This window comes from Passer montanus, unplaced genomic scaffold (genome assembly GCF_014805655.1).
Source record: "Passer montanus isolate IOZ18808 unplaced genomic scaffold, ASM1480565v1 scaffold26, whole genome shotgun sequence".
Classification (NCBI taxonomy): domain Eukaryota; kingdom Metazoa; phylum Chordata; class Aves; order Passeriformes; family Passeridae; genus Passer; species Passer montanus.
Window position 1 is genome coordinate 10152885 of NW_024367261.1, and position 23624 is coordinate 10176508.

Here is a 23624-nt window from a genome sequence, read left to right on the forward strand (position 1 = left end):
TAAATGTACACGAAATCTCCGAGTTTGATAAACGTTTCACTCGTTTGAAATGTTTTTAACATCACTTTCTTTCTTCTTCTGTGATATGGGCTGAAAAGGAATGCTTTCTCTATTGAGGCTGCAAGGCTCATTCAGGGCAAGGGCTAGGGGAGGTGGGGTTTGGTGGAGGCAAATGCCTCTGTTGGTGTTGCTATTCTGCCCAGGAAAACCTTGTTCAGTGCCGTAGTTGGAGGCGAAGAGAGAGTTGCAGGAAGCATAAAAGCCTGGCTTTGTGCTTTCCCCCATCACCAAGGAAAAACCAAAGCAAGATTGACATCGAATGGACAGTTATTTGAAAGTGTTTGACAAAGTGAGCAGAGCAGGATGGGAGTGTGTACCAGGATAACAGAAGAGACACCACACAAAATTGTAGACACTTGAAACAATATGTCTTCTGTTCTGCATGGCTGATTATCAGATAGTTTGGGAAACAGAGCAATAGGTAAGAAGCAGCATTTAATCACTGCATTATTATGTCTCTGTGCAAGATGAGCCACAGCATTTATACATTTTTCCTCACATTATTTTTTTCTGTTAGTCTGCTCTTTTTTTCCCCTTCAATTTTTTTTGGTTGACCTTTTTCATGTTTCCAAGAAATAAATCTGTGGATAGAAGAGGCAAAGGGCAAAGCAAGAATGGCAGGTATCTGCAGATAGCCAGAGGACATGGCTATGTATAGCTCCTCCTCAGACTTTTAGTCTTTGCAGATTCCCAGTAAACACAACTCAAAAGGTTTCTTTTTCCAGGCCATTTTGGGGAGTGGAAGGACTAGATGAAAAATGAGTTCTTGGCAGCTAAATCTGTAAAGCTACAGACATTACAATGTAACGTCAAAGAAACCCTATCAGCTTTGCCACATACATGGGACACTTTATGCCATAGGAATAACTTGGGTGTACTCAGGCAAGCAGAAATAAAATCCTAAAACCAGGCAGCATTAAGAGTCCTTCCAAGAGACTGTCATCACAACACTTTTGGTAACATCATCAAATGATAATTTGATTCACATTTTTTCAGTTCTTCTACTGATAGAGTCCTATTTACCTAAAAACATTTAAAATAATATAATATTTTTATTAATTTTTGTCACTTGAAGCAGTCGAGAGAATAATGGAACAGAGAGAGACTAAACAAATCAAGGTATGGTTATACTTTGCTGTAAGAGCTTCCAGGAAAATAGTTTCCATAATTTAATTTTATTCAGTGTGCTTAAAAGATAAATAACATTACATGGAAGTGATTTCCACCCCCCTTCCCCTCACCCAGTGTTCTAGAAGCCCTTTAGGTAATGGATGTCTTTTACCTGAGCTGGCATGGAAACAAAAGCATTCATTTAAGGCAGATATGTTAGGTAACAGTGAATTATGACTCACTTTAATACCACTGGGAAGGTAAAAAGCCTCAGTAATAAAGTTTCTTTCAAAGTATTCTTTATATACCTCTGACAACTGTTATCTCTATAGTTGTAATAAACTTGCTTATGTATCTGGAGTTTAAGAAATTAGTATAATTTGCAATTGCCGATGCCCTTATATTTGTATATTTCACCATGTTGCATTGGTTTATGCTTAATTTATAGTAAAGTACCCTTTAAAAAAAGCTTTACAGAACTCAAACACAAATGGGATATAATTACCTTTATGCTATTAATATAGTGGCTGAAATATGATGGAGGCAGAGGTGGACCTGAAAAATGAAGAAAATACAATAAAGTACAATAATTATCTGTAATTTTCCTTTTAAAAGCACTGCTTTTGGTATTACTGGTTTAGGAGTTTAAAGGAAAACTATTTACAATAATGGCATTAACCTTTATATAAAACATATTTTTAGTTTGGTTTCCTAACAGAGCAAGACTTGTACAGCCTATCTTGTCTGTGCCTTGTCTGTCGCTCTTCTGCCTCAAAAACTTCTGAATCTGATTGGGATTTCAGAAGAATTTGAAGGAAAGAGGGCTCAAATATGAAAAATTCCCAGTTTTCTGAAAACACAGCAGCTGGGAAGAGGAGTGAAAGAGAAGTATCCTTGTTAACACCTTTGATGCAATCCAAGGTAAAAGAGAAGCTTTTCATATATTTTGCTGGTAGTGGGGTCATCCATCAGAAGATGTGTGATCTTTCCTGCAAAGACAGTACCAGAGCTGACAAGAGAAAGAGATAGTGTTGCTGCTGTGCTGCAACAATTGCACAATAACTCTTCCTTGACATTTTTCTGCAATGAAAACCAATATCAAATTATACCACTCTTGTTGTCTGCCAATGTTCGTCAGCCAAAGATTCAAGCCAGCACAAAAGGCTCAAAAAGTCTTCATATATTATCTGTTTGGTATACATTTGGAAAAAAACCCCTTATTTTGCAGCTTCTCGTAACAGTCCAATGCATTTCCTTCAAATGTGTTTTGATTAATTTTTGAAATCTTTGAGCCCAACCTTCTGCCAGCCATAGGGCTCATTTCCCAGTGTGTCACCTCAGATAAAATTAAATCAAGCAGACATTGTGGGGCAGAAAAGTGTTCTCATTATGGCACCTGTTTGGATTTTATTCCTTACCAATTACAGCTTGCAGTCGTGATCTGCTTGATCCTTGTGAGAGGAAGGGAATGGACAGGTGGAATGGAATGGCAAGTGTCCTTCTCAGACGTTGCTTAGTATTAATCTCTACATTGAGCCCTATCTGAAGTCTTTCTAGGATGACCAGCAAGCAGGCTAGGTCTGAATGAAGCCCATGTTTGTTGAGTTTGGTCTCACACTTTTTGTGTTGGCTTCATATTTTTGAATGTTATCGATTAATAGACCCTGTTTATAAGGTAGAAGAGGTGACATTTTGCGAGAAGCAAAAATAAATCCACTGCATGGACAAATACCACCATTCAAAAACCTTTTCTGGTTCCTAGAACTCAACAAATGTAGTGGAAAGAGCTTCAGCCACCTTTCCCTCAGAAAAGGATTTGAAAAATTTCCTGTACTTTAATCATGCAACTGCTGGCTTGTAAATTTTCCCTGTCAGTGCTTATGTGGACACCTGTGAGAACTAGAGAACTGCTTTGTATGAAAGAATTGTGGTTTAGCAACCATATCATTAAGCAAAAACCAAATAGGAATATTTTTTAAAGCAGCAACAGAATTGGTCTTAGTTAGCATTATTCAACTTAGTGTTGAAGAAAACTTTGGAGCCAATTGATCTATTGGATCAAATGAATGAACCTCTGTTATTTTAGGAGAAAAGTGAATTGATTTTTCAGTTTAACCAGAATTGTTATTTTCACCATCCTTTACTAGCTGCAGTTTTACAGCAAAATCTTAAGAACAATCCTCTTATAATCTTCTTCTTATGAAGCACCTGAAGTCATCAGATATAGGCAAGAAAATACTTCTAAGACAATTATTTGCATTCAATACAGAACCTGGAAAGAAACAGACATGTTCATGGTGGATAAACCAGCACTGAAGAGAAAATTTTCTTATTTTCTGTTTAGGAAAGTTTCTTGCTTCTTCTTTTGACATGTTTATTGATGACTGGAAATCACTAACTGCTTATTTTAAGATCAGAATAAAAACTAATGAGGACAAGACAGGAAAATTGATTTTATCACAACAAACAGGTGTTGTCTTCAAAATAACCAAAACATCTCTTCAGTTAGCAGTTATGTCTTTGGAACAAAGACAGAAATATCCATGTAGATCTAGTGAGGGGTTAATACAGTTATTATATGGGGAGAATATAGTTATTATCAATGCATTAAAGGAAAATTAGTACAAATATAGTATAGAAACACTAATTCAGTATATTTCATTTTCTATTTCCCATGATTTCTGTCACTGATCAAAGCCTTATCTCAGTATATGAGATTTCAAAAAATGTACAGAAAATGAAGTGCTAGTAATTACAATATTTTCAAACAGATGCTTGTTTCTGTAACTCTTTTTGAATTTGTAAGAATTAGCAATGTGTATCCACTTTTTGATACAGAAAGCAAAACTTTGGGTGAGGAATAATTTTTATGATGTTCCTACTGCTAGTCAATTGAATTTTTCAGTGCACACAGACTCTTCATGATTTTCACAAATAAATCAGAAAATATTAAAAAAGTGGTTGAAATGGAAATAATCTATTTCCACCTCCTATTAGAAGTGGGACTGTCAGCAACAACAGACTGCCTTGAACTCAAAATGCACAGGTGTATCACCCTGAAATGTGAAGCATTGGATGTTAGCACAATTGGCTCAGAAAGACTGACAACAAAATAATATCTCAGGAAGTGCCCATGATGTCCTTCTAAAATGTCAGAAAACCTGTTACCAGCCACTTACATTTCGATATCTATTCTTATACTTAACACATTCCTAATGCTCACAAATGTGCAGTCTGTCTTTTCAGAAGACATTTTAGATAACATTTGGAGTTTGATGGTCTGTGTGTCAGTTCATCAGTGAACACTGGTGTAAATCTCTAGGCAGGTAAGGCTGCAGAGATAAGTATCTAAGTATCTTGCTGAATTGCTTTTCAAGTTAGACACATACATAAGGGTGTCAATGACATATTAGATTTAGTATACCTGGTGGTCCTGGAGCACCTCTGTCTCCCTTTTCTCCTTTTAAGTGTGCTGAACCGTGCAGTCCCCAGGAATCTCTGTCTGCTTTAGCGCCTGCCATAAATAGCATCACAAATTCATAAGAACTTGAAAACAGTAGAGACTGTAGCAGTCACAACCAAACCACTGAAAGTGGGAGCAGACTTTTCCAGATATGTGGGGCACATGGTTCCTGTCCCTCTATGCCTCTCTCACTCATGATCATAGAATGGCTGCATCACTGTCCTCCCTTAGCAACCCCAATATGCGCAAGTCAATCTCTCTCTCACAAAAATATTTTTCCCTCCCTAACTCCCCTTTCCCTAACCACCCTAAGACCCTCTGAACAAATCTGGTTCTATTTTTCCATTTATGAAATTCACTGGGGCAGATGCAGAAGCAGTTCTTGAATTGCCCTTCCCTTCCCTTCCCTTCCCTTCCCTTCCCTTCCCTTCCCTTCCCTTCCCTTCCCTTCCCTTCCCTTCCCTTCCCTTCCCTTCCCTTCCCTTCCCTTCCCTTCCCTTCCCTTCCCTTCCCTTCCCTTCCCTTCCCTTCCCTTCCCTTCCCTTCCCTTCCCTTCCCTTCCCTTCCCTTCCCTTCTCCAGTTATACGATGGCCAAGAAAAAGCAAATTACCCACCATGGTCATGAAGAACTTCTTGATTTCCAGGATAGGGAGGGTTCACCTTCAGTCAAAGAAATCCATTAAAAATCAACCATACATATTAATCAATGGAAATGCACTACTTAGTGTGACTGAAAAGACTGGCCAGTTTGCATGCTGTCAAATATTATAACAACACTCTGGGATTATTTCCAGGTTGACAGGGTCTGAGTATTAGCTGATCAAGTTTTTATGAGGATTATGCTCTCTTTGACATGCAACATGCTTTGAGCAAAAGGGTAACATCATGCATTTTGGAGGCATCAGCAAATCCTACTCTTGATTGTGCCAGTGAAGCATCAGAAAACTCATTCTCCAAGAACAATTCTGAATTTACAATACTGTGTTTGGAAGCAGGATTTGATTTTTGACTGTGAGATAACAGCTTGTGTTTATAATTCTCTTCATCAGACCAGGGATATGTTATGTCTCATGTCAACCTGTGCTCCAGATGCATTGAAACCACAGTGCGGAGACAGAAGCTATTCCAGTCTATCCTCTTCTGTCACCAGCTACCTGTAACAGTGGGCATGTTACCTACCTCTGTGCCTGTCTTCAAACTAGGGACAATGCAGGTACTGAAATGTGGCACACTGCCTGGAAATCTTGGTACTTTCTAGTACTATTTATAGGAAACTAAGCTCCTGTATGAAAAAATGGAAGTTGCTGCATCTGGCTAATCCTGTAGTAGCAGCCTGAAAAAGTCTTACTCACATGGACAGCTCTATTAACTTCAGAAGTTCAGTCCCCGTGAAGAAAAACTGGTGGCGCTCAGTCTGTAGTTCTTTATCGACACTCATTTATGTAGGCATGAACAGCAGATTTCTTATCTATAAACTCGGGTAGGTTTAGGATATTACTCACAAATGTAGGACAGATCTATCCAGCACACTCAGGTGCATGAAGAGATGTTTACAAGTACATGTTTCTATTACTTGTGCACGTTAGAGTTAGTGCTATTTTTCACTGATGGTAACCTTCTGGAAAAGTGCCTATTATTTTCTGAAATTCAGAGAAAATAGTCTTGATTTGTTTGAAACATTCCACAGAGAATCAGAGGAGAGTGGAGGCTGGAAGGCATCTCTGGAGGTTGTCTATCCTGAAGGAGAATCAACTACAGCAGGTTGTTCACGGCCTCATCCAGTCAGGTTTCAGAAGTGAGGCTGACAAATATGAATGTGATTATGGACATATGTTATCAATGTACGACAATGTTATACAATGGGAGCAAGAAGATTAAAGGGAGACATTCAAAGAGGTTAAAAAATGATGTGTGGAGGTGGTAGGTCAAAACTGTAGAAATGGCAAATTACCATAGAGTAATGGCTATTTATCATTAATTTCTACAAAGATCACAAGTTGGGATACAACTTTTTTCAGCAGTAGGGTTAGGGTGATGATCAGTACCAATACATTTAGCAGAGAGAATGTCAAGAGCTGTTTCTCTAAAATCAGTGAAAACAAACTGGAATGCAAATTGGAGGAGAGGGCACAGTATTATTTGGAACTTTTACAGCTGTTTAACAGTAAAGTATAACCATACACTATCCAGGGGTGGCTCCCAAAGACAAAATCCTTTCAAATATATACCTCACAGTTTAACAGCAGGATATTGCCCTAGGGAAAATACTTCCAGGACTGAACTATGTTCACTAGTCATTCTAAGATGAAATTTCTATAATTCATTAAAGAAAAATTGCACTAGGACATTCTGAAAATATTAAATCCATCTCCTCTCTTTTCATACTATGTGTGAAACTGCAGGTTCTTTGAAGGTGATGAAGGCTTTGTCATACTCTCTGAAAAGGATGGGCAGATCTTCATCTGCTGCCATTCTATGTGGACAGAGTGCATTTGAGGGTCAAATAAAGAAGATGATCTTTCTTTTCTGATGCATCTTTCATGCCACAATGAAACACATAACAAATCTTATTTTGGACATTATTTGGAAATTAAAAACATAACAACATGGACTGTATTTATACATATATCTAAAACATACGTGTACCTGTATGCATACACATTCAGGTCCTCAAAGCAACTCCTAAGTTATGGAAACACAAGCTTTGAAAGGCATTAAGAGTATTAGAAAAAAACAAGTAATCAAAGTACTTTAAGCAAAAGAGTCTAGTGTTTGTAGTTCTGTTATATATTTTATACAAGGTTAAGTTTTCATAAATGGCTAAACACTTGAAAATCTGTTATCCTGAAGAACAAGTAAAACACATCCCTGGTGCAAAGCAGAAGGCAGGGGAAAAAAGCTGCAAGGTTATGGTGTTTAGGTGTACAGCTGCTTGGGTTATATCCCGTCATAGCCATGCATCCTGCTAAGAGCAGATTCTGCATGTGTCACTTACTGGCATTTTGCAATGAGGCCTGGGAGGGACTGGGAAAACTGTCTATTGAAAACAGGAGGGAAATTAATGAGCATAGGTATGATACAGCATGTAACACACCATATAAACCTAACAGTCATGATGAGGCTAAGCCTGGAAACAAAACCCCCACCTCCCTAGAAGAAAGCCCAGCTGGCTGCAAGGTCTGTCATCATGTCCCTCTTTGTGGAGCCAAAACTCTTCCATGACAGTGGCTTTGGTTAAGAGCTCTTTTTTCTCTGCACACAAGCAAGGTCACCTACAGTGAACTGTGTAGACTGAAACCAGTTTTGACGTTTCCTTTTGCAAACAGGTTCTAGAGCAGCACATTTCTGCTACAAACCAGTCACTGATGCCCATTGCACTTACTCCTTTGATATAAAGTATACGTCCTGGAGGTCCGGGGGGCCCTGGGGGCCCAGGCAAGCCAGGAAGGCCCTGGTAAGAGAAAGTGAGAGAAGGAAGGTATTAGACAAAAAAACAAACCCCAACTGGAAACTGGAAAACCTAAAGCACTGCATATTGAAACAAATTAAAGATGTCTCTCTCATCCAAGGAAAAGCAGGTATTCTACACTGATCTAGATCTCTCAAGACTGCTAAGATTCATAAATTTTCAACTGCCAGTCAGATATGTACATGTTAATTAGCAACCCTGAGGAGCCCTGCTAGACTGAGGGCGTGACTGCCCTTTACAAAAAATGTATGTCATCTCTGAGCTGTGTAATTTGAAAACTTGGCACAAGGCTGTGTTCACCTTTCAGTCCACATCAAAGCAACTTTCTGTATGGTGACATATGTAATCTCATCAGTAATTAGAAATCCATTAGATTTTATCTTCCCTGAGAACTCCAGGAAGGACTACTAGAACATGCAGCCTCCTTTGTTTGCTTGTTTGCTTTAACCTGCCAGCCTGATGTACTTCATCTAGTTATAATTGACACAATATCTTTTGTGTTGTTAAGGCAGACAATCCAGAAAATGAACTTTAATATTTTTGAAGATATGGAGGAAAGGAAAATGTACTCTTATATTTTTCTCTCAGTGGGTAATAATTTTTCCTGTCATTTTCTTCCAATTATAATTTGTCTCATTTGTCTGTTTTCACTTTCTCGGAACTATATTTCTATTTATACATTCTTCTAGGGGTGTAAGCCACATTCAGTGGTCTTTTTTGACTGTGGAGATACCTAAATACTTAATAATTCTGCAAGGATACTTACCGATTCTCACTCTCCCTGCTACTCACATAAAGCAGTATCATCTTACTTATATTTATTGCCTATATGGACAAGACACTTGTGCCTTGCAGTTTGTGTGCCATATTTTCTTTTCTTTTGAACAAACTAGAACCAAAGGCTTCTTACAAGAGAATCCATTTACAAAAATTGCTCTAATGAAATACAGTGATACTGACTTTATGCTAGCACAGTAACATACTCTTGTAATTTTTTTCAGCATTATCTCTGATGCAGATGAAACAGCATCAGCTGCTGTTGTGGCATGGGTACCAATTTTCCTAGCACAGATTGTCACGTGACATCAGAACAACCCCACAAATGATTCTGCTATTGTGGAGCTTATTGTTTATGCTCAGCAGTGCTAGCTCTTGCGCAGTCCAGTTTCAATGTTTGTCATGAGACAGCTTGTCTGAAATATTTTCATGAGAACAGACTTGCAGCAATATTGTATTTGTGGGGTTCCCAGATGAAGGAAGGAAATGATGAACCTGATTCCATGTTCTTAGACGGCTAATTTATTATTTTATGATACTATATTATATTAAAGAATACTAAACTATACTAAAGAATACAGAAAGGATACAGACAGAAGGCTAAAAGATACTAACAAAAACTTGTGACTCTTTCCAGAGCCTCAACGCAGCTGGACCCTGATTGGCCAATAAGTCAAAACAATTCACATGAAACCAATGAAACAATCACCTGTTGGATAAACAATCTCCAACCACATTCCAAAGCAGCAAGACACAGGAGAAGCAAATGAGATAAGAACTGTTTTCCTTGTTCTCTGAGGCTTCTCAGCTTCCCAGGAGAAGAATCCTGGGCAAAGGAATTTTTCCAGAAAATATGACTACCACACAGCAACAGGAGCTTGCTTCATCACTTGTCATTCCACAAATACACGTTGTAGGTGAGCATGAATGTGCTGTCAGCTGTGTAGAGGTCATTGTTTTGGATACATGTACAGGGCAACGGTAGCCAGTAGCAGGTGTTAATGAGTATCTCCTTGTTAGTATGGTAGATACCACTTCCTTGTGATATGTTCAAGTGCTGTTTGTACCTGGGCTAGAAAGGTCAGAGCCTGTGGGAGCATCTTCACATCATAAGAGGTCACACTGGTGGCCTGGATGAGGAAGTCCTTGACACATATAAAAAAACCTGGAATTCCAAATCTTTTGCTATTTGAAGCTGCTATGGTAGCAGTGAGTTGCACACACACATAACTGTTACACCTGGGAGCTGACACAACTATTTGTATCTGCAAGAATTGCCCAGACAGACCCAGAAGCTGACTTTTCAATGACTGCTGCTGGAGAGGAAAAGTAGCAGAAACACAATTATTTCTAGAACATTTCAGGTTTTTAGTCCCATCATCATTTGAAAGGGATCAGTATAAATCAGACTTCAGATTTTACAGATTTTATTTTTCAACTAATTAAAATACAAAAAACTTACATTAAATGCTTCACCTCGATCACCTTTCACACCTCTCAGTCCATTCAGTCCCGGACGGCCCTGAAATAAGTAGAAATAATTTATTATGTGTCAGAAGTAAGCTTTCCTATCTTTATCCCACTTGAGAGCATAATACATACTGGGCGTCCTGGGAAGCCAAGTTCTCCTTTGGGTCCAGTAGGTCCTATTGGTCCCTGAACAAAGAAAAAAGAAGTGATTATGGCCCATTTTGTTGACCTACATTTGATTATTTAGAATAAGAAATATAATTTTATATCTGCATTAAAAATCAGTCTGTGATTGCACAGAACATTCTCTCTGCTTGCTGTACTGAATGATCTCAGAAGCTGAGCACCGCATGTAACAGCTCTGGTTTGGAAAAGACCACCTATCTGAAATGAAGTCTGAATGCCCAGGCCCTTGCAGAGTGTGCAATTCAAAACTGACTCACCATGTACTGAAGAAAAATTAAATGCATCAGTCAGGAAAATAAAAGAAAGTTAGAGATATATGCTTTGTTCATCTTATTTTTTCTCTCCTTTTTAATTTCTAATTATTTTTTAATCAGGCTCCCTGAGGAAATATCTGTGGATTGGCCTAAGAATTCATGCAGTGCCAGGCTTCTACTTGCCTCTCACCAGCCTGAGTTTGTGCACTCATGGGGCTGATAGTTGAAACAGAATTATTCCTTCTTTATACAGGTTTGACTAACTCACCAGGCTCCACAAAGAAATACAAGCCACTGCAAAAAGAGGGGACAAGCAGGCTGCTTGGGAAAGGTGGTCCAGGACTATGGATGGCTTATGATGGGGCATTTGCAAGCATGCAGCTTCTAGGCAGCCTGCAAGTGATCAACAAAAAGCAGCAAATCTGAGGATCTACAAACATTCAACTAATGTCAGCTTCCTGAAACTCACCAAAACCACAAGGGTCTAGACAACATCTTTACATTTATGTCAGCCTTTCTGTTTTCATTTCCTTTTTTCAGTCTGCTGAAATGCTGAGACACTCCTTCTTGAATTACTTGTTAAATAATCTGTCTGTAGATCTCACACTTCCATGTGACAGTCGGTGTGTTTAACCCTTCACATGATATCTTTTCAGTGAAAATTGATATGTACATTAATGAAAAATTTATCTGATGAAGAAGATAATTTCTCATATCATCTAACTGAAATTCATGGATTAATTGTTGTAAATTTTCTCCTGCTGAAACTGAAGACTGGAATATACCTGAAATTCATAAGCAGTTACCATATGAACATATTAATTTATAATGTCACCATTGTAAGCAGAATTTAAAGCTCACTACTGTCAGTTGAAACTATTTCAGGTGGTAAGACTTTTATTAATCTTCTATTTTATTTCCTGTTTGAAGGTAATTTATATAGCTGTGGTCAAAGTTAATGCACGTGTCACAATAGTGTGCCCCAAAATTTCAAAATTCACCTTTCCATGATACCACATCCAGTAATGATGTTTGGGGAAGAAAAAAAAAAGAAAAAAAAAAAAACAATCCAAAATGTTAAAAAAAGCAACCCAAAAGCATTTTCCTATTTCACTCTCTGGCACCTGAACCTTTAAAGATGATGTAAATCTGAACTTTAATCATCAATGAGGACAATTAGACTTCTTCAAACGTACTTCTTTTTCAGTTTAAATAAAGAGCAGTGTCTGATCCCATGCTTTAACTGGGATTTCAAACATTAACAATGTGAGAGTTGACTCAGCTGGTGCCACCTTTACTATTTTCTCTAGGTGCCAGCCCAGTCTGTCATGTGTTAGCAACTCCCTGAGAGAAGCTAGCAGTCCCAGCTAGAAGTGAAAGAAGGAAGTGTGGAAGCCACTTTTGCTGACCAGAAAAGTTTCATTTACAACAGCACAGTAGATCTGGACAGGCTTCTGTCTAAGTGCTGAGCTTCTTACTAAGTGCTCTCCTTCAGTGATACGCAGCCATTTGCTTCACTGATAGGGAATGACATAATTCACCATGTAAAAGATTCTCTTTTCTCCAGTGGCAGGGGCTTGGATTCAGTCTGTTGCTTCTGCTTTTGCTAACAATTGTACTGACCTCCTGACTCTCCCCAGTTCTCATCTGCCAAACTACTACTTCTCTGTAGCTCCTTGTGCTCCAAGCTCCTGTGATCCTACCTTCTGTCCAGCTGAAGTCCCAAAAAGGAGCAGAGCAATGACTAGGGGTTTGATTTTAAATTCTGGAAATCTGTGTATGGGTCTAAGAGCAGAGAAGTACAATCAGGTCCCCCGCTACCTCAAAGTTGTTCCTGGGCCAGAGACTCACTTGCAGCAAAGTGGAACAGAACCATTGCAATAAAACCTTTAATAAGTTATCTGTCAGTCTCTGGTACAGCACTTGAAGTCTGGATATTTTTGCTGCACAGGCCTCACACTAATTACAGATGGATTTTTCCTATGGGACAGCACCAAATAGTATCACCCCATTAGCAGAGATGATCAAACGGGAGTTCTGTGCTCAGAAGAGAACTGGCTGAGCAAAGCCTTGAGAGAAGCTCCATGTGCCAAACTTTCATGAAGTGTAACCATTCCCACCAGTGCTGGCAAGAACTTCCTTGTCTGCTTGCTGAACTGTATGAAGCAACTCATGAAAGTATAAAAGGAGATGTAAAACACAAAGTTTGGGGCTGAGAGGAAAAAGTAATATAAATCATATAAACAGAGAATAATTTAGGTGGAAAGAGACGGATCCTCTTGTACAACCCCTTGCTTACAAGACAAATTGTATATTAGGCTTGTACCTTGTTCCAGAATCCACCATCTAGCTGGGCACCTATTTCTGTGTTTAATCACTTTTAACGTGATTTTTTGCCTTTGTATCTATATATGTCACAAGCTGGAACTTGTGATCTTTGTTACTTGTCTTTTTCCTGTGCACCTCTGAGAAGGACCTGACTTTTTTTTTATGATTCCCTTCCAGGCTGCAGCAGGGAGCAATTAGAGCTCCTCTCAGTCTTTCATCTTCAGAGCTAAACAAACCCAATTCACTCAGAGTCTTATATCATGTAAGTTTCTAGGTCTGATGATATTTTACTGTAGGCTTAGACATTAACAGATACATTTCTTCTACCAGAATTTAAGCTCTGCATCAAGTCAGTAGTTACAGCACCATATATGTAAAAAACACATTCTTTTCTGAAGAACACTGATGGCCCTGAAGCATGAATACTCCTTATCATCCCTACTCAGAAGGAATGAAAAGCTAAACCATACTACCTTTACATTTACTCATATTTGTAAGGCCAAAGCAAAATTTAAAAAAATTTTAAAAATTAATCTTTGGAATCATCTTACCATGGGTCCCACTGGTCCCATCACTCCAGCGTCACCCTGTTGAGGACCAACACAGAGAGAGCAATGACAAGGAGAATTACTGCAATCTCTAGCAGAGGTGGCTGGTAACATGGCCACCAAAAAATTCTGGAGGAACACAACAGAGTATTAGCTCACCTTCTCCCCTTTTCTTCCTAATAATTCAGTTAAAGATCCATCAGCAGAAATGATAGCTCCTGGTTCTCCCTTTTCACCCTGCAATTATCAGAGTAATTACTGTTTACAAAGCAGTTCCCAGTGAATCAGAAGAAGTCAAGGCAGCATTACTTTTATTTCAAGCGTGACAGATTAGTCATGCTGTGATATCAAACATAAAGTGATATCAGTATGAATAGGGTGAATCTTGATTCTGGGGAAGAAAAGAGATGATCTTTCTAAAAACGTAATAAAGTACACTAAAAATATCTCTCTAAGAAGAATAAGTTCTTATTTTTTAAAAAAGCCTTAATTTGCTCTCCAGAAAGTAACTATGTGAAACATGCTGTGTTCACAAAAGGTCTCTGCCAAAGGCAAACAGGTTGTTGGTGTCTTCTTGTGTACCATCAGCTTAATGGTCAGTAAACCCTTCTGGAAATGCCCCATCTTGGTAGACGAGTAAATGTTCAGATTTTACTACCAGGAAAGCACGAATCATTCTCTCTATGTGCCTGGCATGATGCAATCTCATTAACTTTAATGAAAGTCAAGTCCCAGCACTCAAACTATGACCCTCTGCATTCCTGTTCCACCACCACGAATTACCACTTCTCAGTGCTAAGTGCATGGTTCCCACTCTGGATCATTCAGCTGTAACTTCCCACTTCCTACCTCAGGCAGCTTGCCACAACATCTTTCCCAAGATGTCATGGAAGAAATCTGGCTTGAAGATAGATTGCATTGCTGATTAAAATGACAGTCCAGGTTATAGACCTTTCATTGAACTCTAGGTGCTATAACTCAGTTTTTCTCACAGGTTCTTAAGCTGTTGTGAGTCTTGGAAGTCTCCCTGAAGGTACTTTGGATACTTTGGAGTCCCCTAAGACTTGGTTTGCTGCACCGACTTTATCTTCTGTGAGAATTTATGGACCTGAGATTGAATTTCATGATCCTTTAAGTAAAGGTGTCTGTACATCTTCACAGAGGTTCCCAAACATCACAACTCTAGAGCATAGCCTGGTGTTGATAGCTCAGAAGCATCAACATCATCAGATACATCACTATGTTTTGGTGTGTCAAAATTAAATGCTTTCAAAGCTTTGAGTTCTTGCCAGTGTGGACACCAGAAGGAAAAAAAAACAAAAAAAAAAAGAAAAGTAAAAACCTCCACAACCTAAACTAAAAGTCACCCAACTAGTTCTAAGATTGAGCTTGATCATTTAATGCATTTGGTATAAGAACAGGAAATCTTATGATAAGCAGGGACTGGTATTTGTGGCCTGAGAGCTTTCCTTCTGAGCAATGACAACGCTGTTCATCTGCTACCCCATTTAAACCATCATTAACCATTTCCAAGTTTTTCTATTACTTGTGAAAAAGGGAGCTCAGCTACTTAGAATAAGCAGAAAGTGCTTTTGTTTTTCTTTCTTGGTATCCCCAAGATATTAGATGTTCCTCTCCCCTTCTTCCTGAAGGTGGATAAGAAGGAAAAAAACTGGAACAGCTGCAGTACTTACAGAAGAACAGAGTCAGTCTTTAGTACCCTTTCAGTAGTGCTATAAAATACACACTTTTTGTGAAGAAACAAGATAAAGAATCCTAAGCAGCGAGCACTTCAAGTCTTAAACTTTCTTTGGGAATTGAAAATTGCAATCTTCATTCTGTAGGCAAAGTCCTATCTGGCATAGGAGGAGGAAAAAATATATCTTTTTTTTTATTTGGTCTTTTGGATAGGATCCCAGGGTGCCAGCACAACAATCAGTTGGCAAGCAGAGATCACTTCATGTTTAATGTTTAAAGAGACTTAACCTGATAAGTGCATACTGCACTGATGAATTTCAACACTGGTGCAGGAAGATTAGCTCTTGGTGAGATTATATCAGGAGAAGTCATTTAGCATTTTAACATTCCCCCTAGTACATTTTTCACATGAACTTATTAAAATCCCAAGTCCTACTAAAATTAGAATCATTAAACTTTTAATGTCACTAAGTACTTGTCATTTAACATTTCTCAGCATATACTTTCCCCTATACATTTTTTCATACCTGTTGTCCTTTAGGTCCTTGTGATCCAGGCAAACCAGTATCACCCTTCGGACCCCGAGGGCCCTAGGCAAAAACAAGCAATAAACCCATAGTGGTATTTATGAGCAATATGAAACTAGGCTATTTCACTAAATGTAACTTTAAATTATTGGCAAACTTCAATTTAAATCACTCTGGTTACAATCTAAGAATTTTTACAACACTAAATGGCTCTCTGAATTAAGTTATTCCCTAAACCAGATATTACATAAGGGAAATCTATTAGAAAGACCAAAATGAAAAATGCCTGATGTTTATCACAGTGTAGATGATACACACATCCACAAAGGGAAATATGCAAACACTAATAAGAGTGGAAATTCAACCTAAAATTTTCTATTTCTTCTGTACTCAATCCTTTCTCTCTCCATGATCATTCAGCCAGACTGATTTTCAACAGAATTTCTGGAGGTATATTTTTAACAGTAACCCTATGAAATAGAGTTTATCTACTTGAAAACAAGATGATCTCTTTATCTGCTTTGTGGGGAAAGCATTCTCATCAGATCAAATTGTACTTTACAATCTTCCAAGAGCATTCATAAGCATTCTTTTTACCCACCAAGATCTAAACTCAAGTCTACATAATTTCTGCATTTGTCAAGAGATAAATAAATGAAATGAGGTGAGATTAAGAATGGTATTTTCATGTCTGTAGAAATTCTATAAGGGACAGAGACCAGTACTTTATATCACTTTCTAAATGTTATCAGCTCTTTTTCAAATGAAATGTATGTCTAAGGAGTATTCCCCCCGCCTTTCTTTGCAGTCCATGATATTCAGGACTCAGCAAGCAACCTTCTGTGGAATTTTTGGCAATTTGCCAGTATTTTGTTAACATCTTTTGTCAGCTTTCCCAGTTTTCTGCTTAATTGTTCTCAGACAATAGTCAAAGGATCCTGAGCCATATGCATGCTCTGAACTGAGGAACAATCATAACAAGGGAAAGTAATTCCATCACATCACACAGAATATGAATACAATAATTAGAACAATACTATCTGAAGTCATAAACCAAATAATCACAGAGTATTCTGGGTTGGAAGACCCCTACAAGGATCATCAAAGTCCAACTCTTGGCTCTGCCTAGCACACCCCAAGAGTCATACCATGTGCCTGAGAGTATTGTCTAAACACTCCTTGAATTCTGTTAGGCTTGGTGCTGTGGCCATTTCCCTGTGGAGCCTGTTCCAGTGCCAAACAAACCTGTGGATGAAGAGCCTTTTTCTAATATCCAACCTAAACCTCCCCTGACATTCCCTCCGGTCCTGTCGCTGGTCACCACAGAGAAGAGAGCAATGTCTGCCCTTCCTCTTCGCCTCACAAGGAAGTTGTTGACTGCAATGAGGTCCCCATCTTCTCTTCTCCAAGCTGAACAGACCAAATTACCTCAGCTGCTCCTCACACGATTTCCCTTCAAGGCCCTTCCCCATCTTCACAGGCCTCCTTTGGACACTCTCTAACAGTTTAATGTCTTTTTCATATTATGCCACTCAAAACTGTCCCCAGGACTTGATGTGAGGTAGCCCAAATGCAAAGCAGAGTGAGACAATCCCCTCCCTTGCCTGGCTGGTGATGGTCCCCAGGACATGGTTGGTGCTTCTGGCTGCCAGGGCACTGCTGACTCAGATTCACTCTGGCACTAACCAGGACCTCCAAGTCTTTTTCCCTGGCACTGCTCTCCAGCATCTCATTCCCTGGTCGACATGCACAACCAGGATGACCATCCCAGGTGCAGAATCTGCCCCTTTCCCTTGTCATACAGCTGGTGATCCTTCAGGCCTCTGATTTATGTAGGTATCTCTGCAGGCTCTTTCTGCCTTGGAAGGAGTTCATAGCTCCTCCCAATTTTATATAATTTGCTAACTTGGTATCCCTCCAAGTCCCATGTCTAAGTCATTGATGAAGATGCTTATATATATTTGTATGGCAGTCTGAGCACAATAGGTAGGTAGCATAACAAAAGGCACCTTTTGATACTTTGGTTGTGAAATGTTTATATGGTAGCCCTGGTATGTTATTATGAAAAATCATAAATATTTCCTAAAGGATTAAATAAAAAGGGTACATCTTATAGGGCTTTCCTGTATTCTGTAGTGGTGACAAAAAAGCCTGAGGAATAACACAGTTATATATATATATATTAAAAAAAAATAAAATATATATATATAAGTGTGCAGATAACATTTAGAATTCCATTTGTTCCATTTGTATCTCCTATATGGCATAGGCCTTTCCTTAGGTGGTGATTTTCCATTAATTACATCCAGATTTAAACCACAGAACTGACACTGAGATAAGCCTAGCAGAGTACACTTTGTTTCCGACAGAATAAATTTCTAACTTAGCTGGAAACTTCCTAAGACCTGCAGCAACCTATACAAAAATTTATTAGACTTAATGTAAATTGTGTACAATATACATTTAAAAATTATTAAACTATATTGAAAAATACTCAAAAATCCTAGGAAATATGTTTAAATCCTAGGCAATTAATACTTACAGGAAATCCTGGTAGACCTGGCTTGCCATCTGGCCCCTACAAAATTAAAAAATTCACACCCTTACAAACACATATTACAGACTTGCAAAACAGAATATGCATTTTTCATGTATTGTGTGATTTGTGAATATCAACTCATCTGCTACTGAATTAAGAACTTCATTCAGTTGACAGGAAAGGTGTGAACCTCTACAACACCGTATGCTTCTAATTTTGCATTTACTTTTGAAAACTGGTGTGGCAGAGATCCAGAAAAGACTGAAAAAGGATGGCATTTTCTACATATGAAAGGCATGCAACCATTATTCAGCCTTCTCTGAATCTTTTCCAGATGCCGGCACAGAGATCACAGTAGCCCCTCACCTTTCCCATTTTGGACCTGGATGTCTTTGGATAGAAAACAGAGTGTGTAACAGGTTGTGAATAGAATCATAGATTGGGATTTGTATTGGGCACATTTAAGATTGCCCTGCCCTGGTAACTGCAGAGACACACTTTAATTCTGGTTCAGATCAGCAGAATGTTTATTTCCCCATCCACTATGAGACTGCACCTGTTTCCTGACTAGGGTTAGAGCTTTGAGACTGAGGTTCAAATCTTTCTCACTGCAACTGCTCTTCAAGCTACAGGACCCACTTCTTTTTTTGTGGGAATGTGCCTCTAACATCTCTCACAAAACAAAGGTTTGAATTACCTGTGGCAAGTACTGTGGCAGAGCTTACATAAGCGGACCCATACTGTCCTGGCATCATATTTTATCCAGGGATTACAAGAACCAGGTCTTTGGAAAATACATGAAAATACTCTTCCATGAAAACTGTTTTACCAAAAGCATGGCTGGATGCAGCCACAATAACATGAAGTTGTCTTATGGTTTAACAAGTGGGAAAAGGCCATGCTAGGCTAGTAGAAAAAGGTTACAAGCTGCTGCTGGAGCTAATGCCCTTCCTCCCAGTTCAATGACAGATTCAGTAAATATTTGTTTTGGGCAGCTGTAATAATAAGATACAAAGCTTTTGGCAAACTTTATGTAGAGTGAAATTCTGCTATTGGCTATGAACATTCTGACTTTCCTTGCTTCATCAGGGATTTAACGTGGAGGAGATCACTGTACTCACCAACAAGAAAACAGATAAAATGAAATACACAAACTAGAATTCACAAATTAAACTAGCTGTAAAGTAAGGTGCTTAATTTGTGGTGGTTAAGATTTTGCAAATTACAACATGTTGTACACTTTTGGGAAAATTTGAATAGAGTTAATGGCTGAAAGACGTAGATTTCTCTTTGGATCCAGTCCTAGGAACTTGAAATCATTACCAAGAAGCATTCGGGATTTCAAGTATTTGACTGAATTATTTTGCAGCTAGAAGAGAACCTCAGTTTCACATCTGTTGTTCTCTTATGAAATACCTAGTTTTTCATTCACAGCTATAACTTGTGTGAGACTAAACTCATAGACAGGAGCCTAGCATTTCTAGTTTAAGTCTCAAGCAGAACAGAGCAAAATACTTTTTATCCCAATGCTTTGTCACTTGAAAACACTGTGACTTGAAAAAAAAAAAGAAAAAAGGATGGAAGAAATGTAAATCTTGGACTCGATTTTTGCAACAGTTGTACATTTCTATAATTCCGAGCATATAGGTCAGAAACAAAGATAAGCCAATTTATTTCATACAAATGTGTAAGAGTAGTTTGTTCACACAGAACTGAGTTCTGCCTGAAAGGTACTTCCACTGAGTTTGGTGCTGAAGTTAGTAGAAACACAATCTTAATGTATAGGAAACTCATCTCTAGTTGATACTCAAAAGAAGATGTTGAAGATAAAGCAAATCTGAAGATTTGATAAAGCAGTATATACTCACTGGAGGCCCAAGCAGTCCTTTAATTTCAGTAAAATTAGAAATTCCATCTGTGTCATTGAGAAGTAACTGAAAAAGGGGTTAAGAAACAGGTTATTTCAAATGGTTTATCTAAGGCAGACACAAATTTTTAGAAATGTAAAGTTATCTCTTTATAACTATGAAAACCCCCCCAAAATAAATAAGGTGACAGAAAAGACTCTCTACTTCTAATTTTTAAATATATCTGGAATAAAAAAACCCTAGAATTTCTTTTACGTTTCCTCTGTAAAGATCTCAGAATGTTTTCAGAAATTTAATTGAGTCACATTTTTTATTTGAAAGCTATGACACCAAATTTTGCAGCCTGGAGACATTTTTCCTCAGCAAGATAAAGATCAAATGGAGGTTTTATGCTCCAGTGTGTCACTGGCATTCTAAGATGGTGAAACAGTCTGAGCACACTCATCCTCTGCTGCAGAGTTGAAGTTTTAATAATATGCTGGACATGTCTGCACCACACCATGCAGCACCATGCTGTGATTCCTAAGGCAGCACTGATCACACTGCTGGGTCTGAAACTAGCTTGGACCCCCAAATTGCGATGTGGAGCAGCTCCTGCGCTACCCAGCACTGAGTCTCAAGATGCCTGAACAGCACAGTGGAATTGCACTGCTTCCTGTCCTGGAATTGGTGAGCTCCCCCTTAGCCCAGGCATTTCTGCATAATTTGATTACAGAATCCAGATAATGAAGGTGGACAGGGACTTTTGGAGCTCTGGTCCAACACTCCTCAACACCAGGACAGGGCATGTCTTCAGGTGCCAGGGATTTACTTAGCACATGAATAAACACATTGTCACTGAGGTTTTCTGAGATTTGAATGCCTCTTTTACTGCCTGCAACCATGTGTAGATCAACATGGCCAGACCACCAATATTTTCCAACATTTGATATAAATACAGTATCCAGGAACTGAGTTTGAAACTACCTTGCTTTGAATAGGAGGTTTGACTGTATGCCCTCCAGAGATCACTTCCAATACTCTTATGAGTCTCTGAGTACTATTTTTCAAATCCAGATCACACATCCCATCCTATCCTATCCTATCCTATCCTATCCTATCCTATCCTATCCTATCCTATCCTATCCTATCCTATCCTCTCCTCTCCTGTCCTGTCCTGTCCTGTTCTATCCTACCCATCATCATCATCTGAGCATGGCAATGTACGGTCAGCTTTCTGTACTTTGAGGTCATGTTGAATAATTCATAGAGGTAAAGCTTGCTGCTTCTACTGGGACTTCCTTTCTACTCCCTGCCCTCATGTTCTACAAAAACCACTGGAAAACTTGTCAAGTAAAAACAGAGTTTAGATCCTACAGGCAGCACTCCATCTCCCAGGCTGCATGAACTCTGCTGCACTCTTCAGGGATAGTATGATGCCGTTGGTCCCAACTCTATTTCCAGTTTTACATGGCCCAGAAAAGGAACAGGACACAGGCTGCTACTTTAATGACAGTAATAAAAGAGTCCTGCTGCTGCAGTTGTTTTGCTTTATCTGGTGGCAGAAATCCAGGAGCCCTTGGTTTACATGGTCTTTTCATTGTGGAATTACTCATTATTCATTGTTTTTGGGCTCAATCCAAACTATATTGAAGTCAGTGAAAAGAATCTCAAAGGCTTTGCTGAGTTTGGGATCAGACACATTGTATATTTTACACATACAGTTGATCTGCAAATGGAAATTGTGATTGGAAGTCAGAAAACTGTGCATAATGCTGAGGAACATTTGAAAACAAAAGGTAGAAGAGTGAGGATTAGAGGAAAAGATTGCACTCTTCACAACTTCCTCCAGGTATATAATTATTCATCTTTGGGTTTGGGTGTGCAAACAGCTTTAATAACAACAATCCAGCAATATAACCCTTCAACACATTGAATTAGTTCAGAAAGTGCTGACTACAATAGTAAGGACAATATTGTTTTCCATATTTTCCTCACTCTTATATTTTAGGATGATTGTCTGGGTTGGTTTCTAAGTAAACCTTCAGCTATGCATCCAAAAAGCCTTGTCAGAATTATAGAAATTCTATAATATAGAAAATCCTTGTCAGAATTATAGAAATTCTGGCCTTCTCAAAATTATGGAAAGAACAGGCTGAACAAAATCTTTTGACATCTGCTTTATACCTTCAGCATTAACCTTTCTTTGTGACTTTTGTTTCTTTACCTAAACTTTGGGTGAATAGTGGCAGCCAAAAACAGAGGTTTAAAAGTTTGAAATTTAAATCAAATAACATTTCTCTATTCAAAATTACTTTGTACTATACCAAACTAAATTTGTGTGATAAAATCACAGCAACAAATATTATGGTTTTCTGATTATCAAAAATTCTATTCATGAAGATGAACTGAGTATCAGCAACTATGCTCTGAAAAAGTGAAATAGCCAATATAGGATGAGAAATATTGATTTTAGTGTTTTGGAATATCAAACAGCAACAAACAGAGGGACACTGGTTTTTTTTTTAAACATGGTGAGTCAGAGCAGACTTCCAGATCAATCACAGGAGGCAAGAGAGGAGGTAGCAGGACCAGGAAGCCTTTGAGACCACATTGCTGGTGGGAACTGCAAAAGCCTGGAAATGGATCAGTTCCACTGCAGACCTCAGTTTTCCCCTAACATTTATTTTCATGGTATGAGAGGTGGTTTTTGAAGGAACTAAATCCCCTCCATTCACATAGGGACCAGGTGAAATGAGAATGAAACCAAGGTCCACTTTTCACTGCAGCTCAATCAATGCGCTATCAGCCAGATACTGGTGAGGCCTGGTCCTGAGCCACAGCTGTCCATGTCAGCTCTGAATATTTCAACAGTGCTGAAACTGAACTAACTCTTTATTTGCTTTTTTTTTTTTTTGGTCAAACAACATAAAGTTGGTTTAGTTGTAGCCACACAGCCCTTCTTAAGAAAACTTTCTTCCAACTCTGATGGATAAGTCCATTGGATTTCTGTAGCCCAAGAAGTATTGTTCTCGGCTACACAATGGTTAAATGAATGACCCTGACCTGGAGACTAATCTCTTTAAGTGCCCTGTGGTTCACTCAAATCACTGATCTCTGCTGCTCTATCCACATCAAGCCAATATCCACATTACAACAGCTGGCAGTGTTATTTATTTTAGTTCTGCAATTCCAACTGCAATTGATAGGTCTGCTTGCAATAGTTCTTTTCCATATTTTAAGCTTACTATGAAAGATGAGAGACTGAGTCAACAAAACACACTTGGATAATTTAATGTCTATCTCAGCAAACTTACTGCAAACAAATGTCCTGTTCTTACACAAAC

The 23624-nt window shown here is 38.6% G+C and overlaps 1 protein-coding gene across 1 annotated transcript in view; it reads right to left on the reverse strand.

Annotated features, from left to right (window-relative positions):
• Positions 1-23624, reverse strand: part of LOC120503578 (collagen alpha-1(XV) chain-like) — a 116759-nt gene that overhangs the window by 11919 nt on the left and 81216 nt on the right. Inside the window, exons 22-33 of the mRNA XM_039712204.1 lie at positions 20299-20364; positions 18434-18469; positions 15892-15954; positions 13826-13903; positions 13670-13705; positions 10483-10536; positions 10343-10402; positions 8017-8085; positions 7630-7671; positions 5249-5294; positions 4595-4684; positions 1676-1725 (exon numbers count right to left, since the gene is read on the reverse strand). Of these exons, the coding sequence (XP_039568138.1) occupies positions 1676-1725; positions 4595-4684; positions 5249-5294; positions 7630-7671; positions 8017-8085; positions 10343-10402; positions 10483-10536; positions 13670-13705; positions 13826-13903; positions 15892-15954; positions 18434-18469; positions 20299-20364 (690 nt within the window). The remainder of the gene's footprint in view (positions 1-1675; positions 1726-4594; positions 4685-5248; positions 5295-7629; positions 7672-8016; positions 8086-10342; positions 10403-10482; positions 10537-13669; positions 13706-13825; positions 13904-15891; positions 15955-18433; positions 18470-20298; positions 20365-23624) is intronic.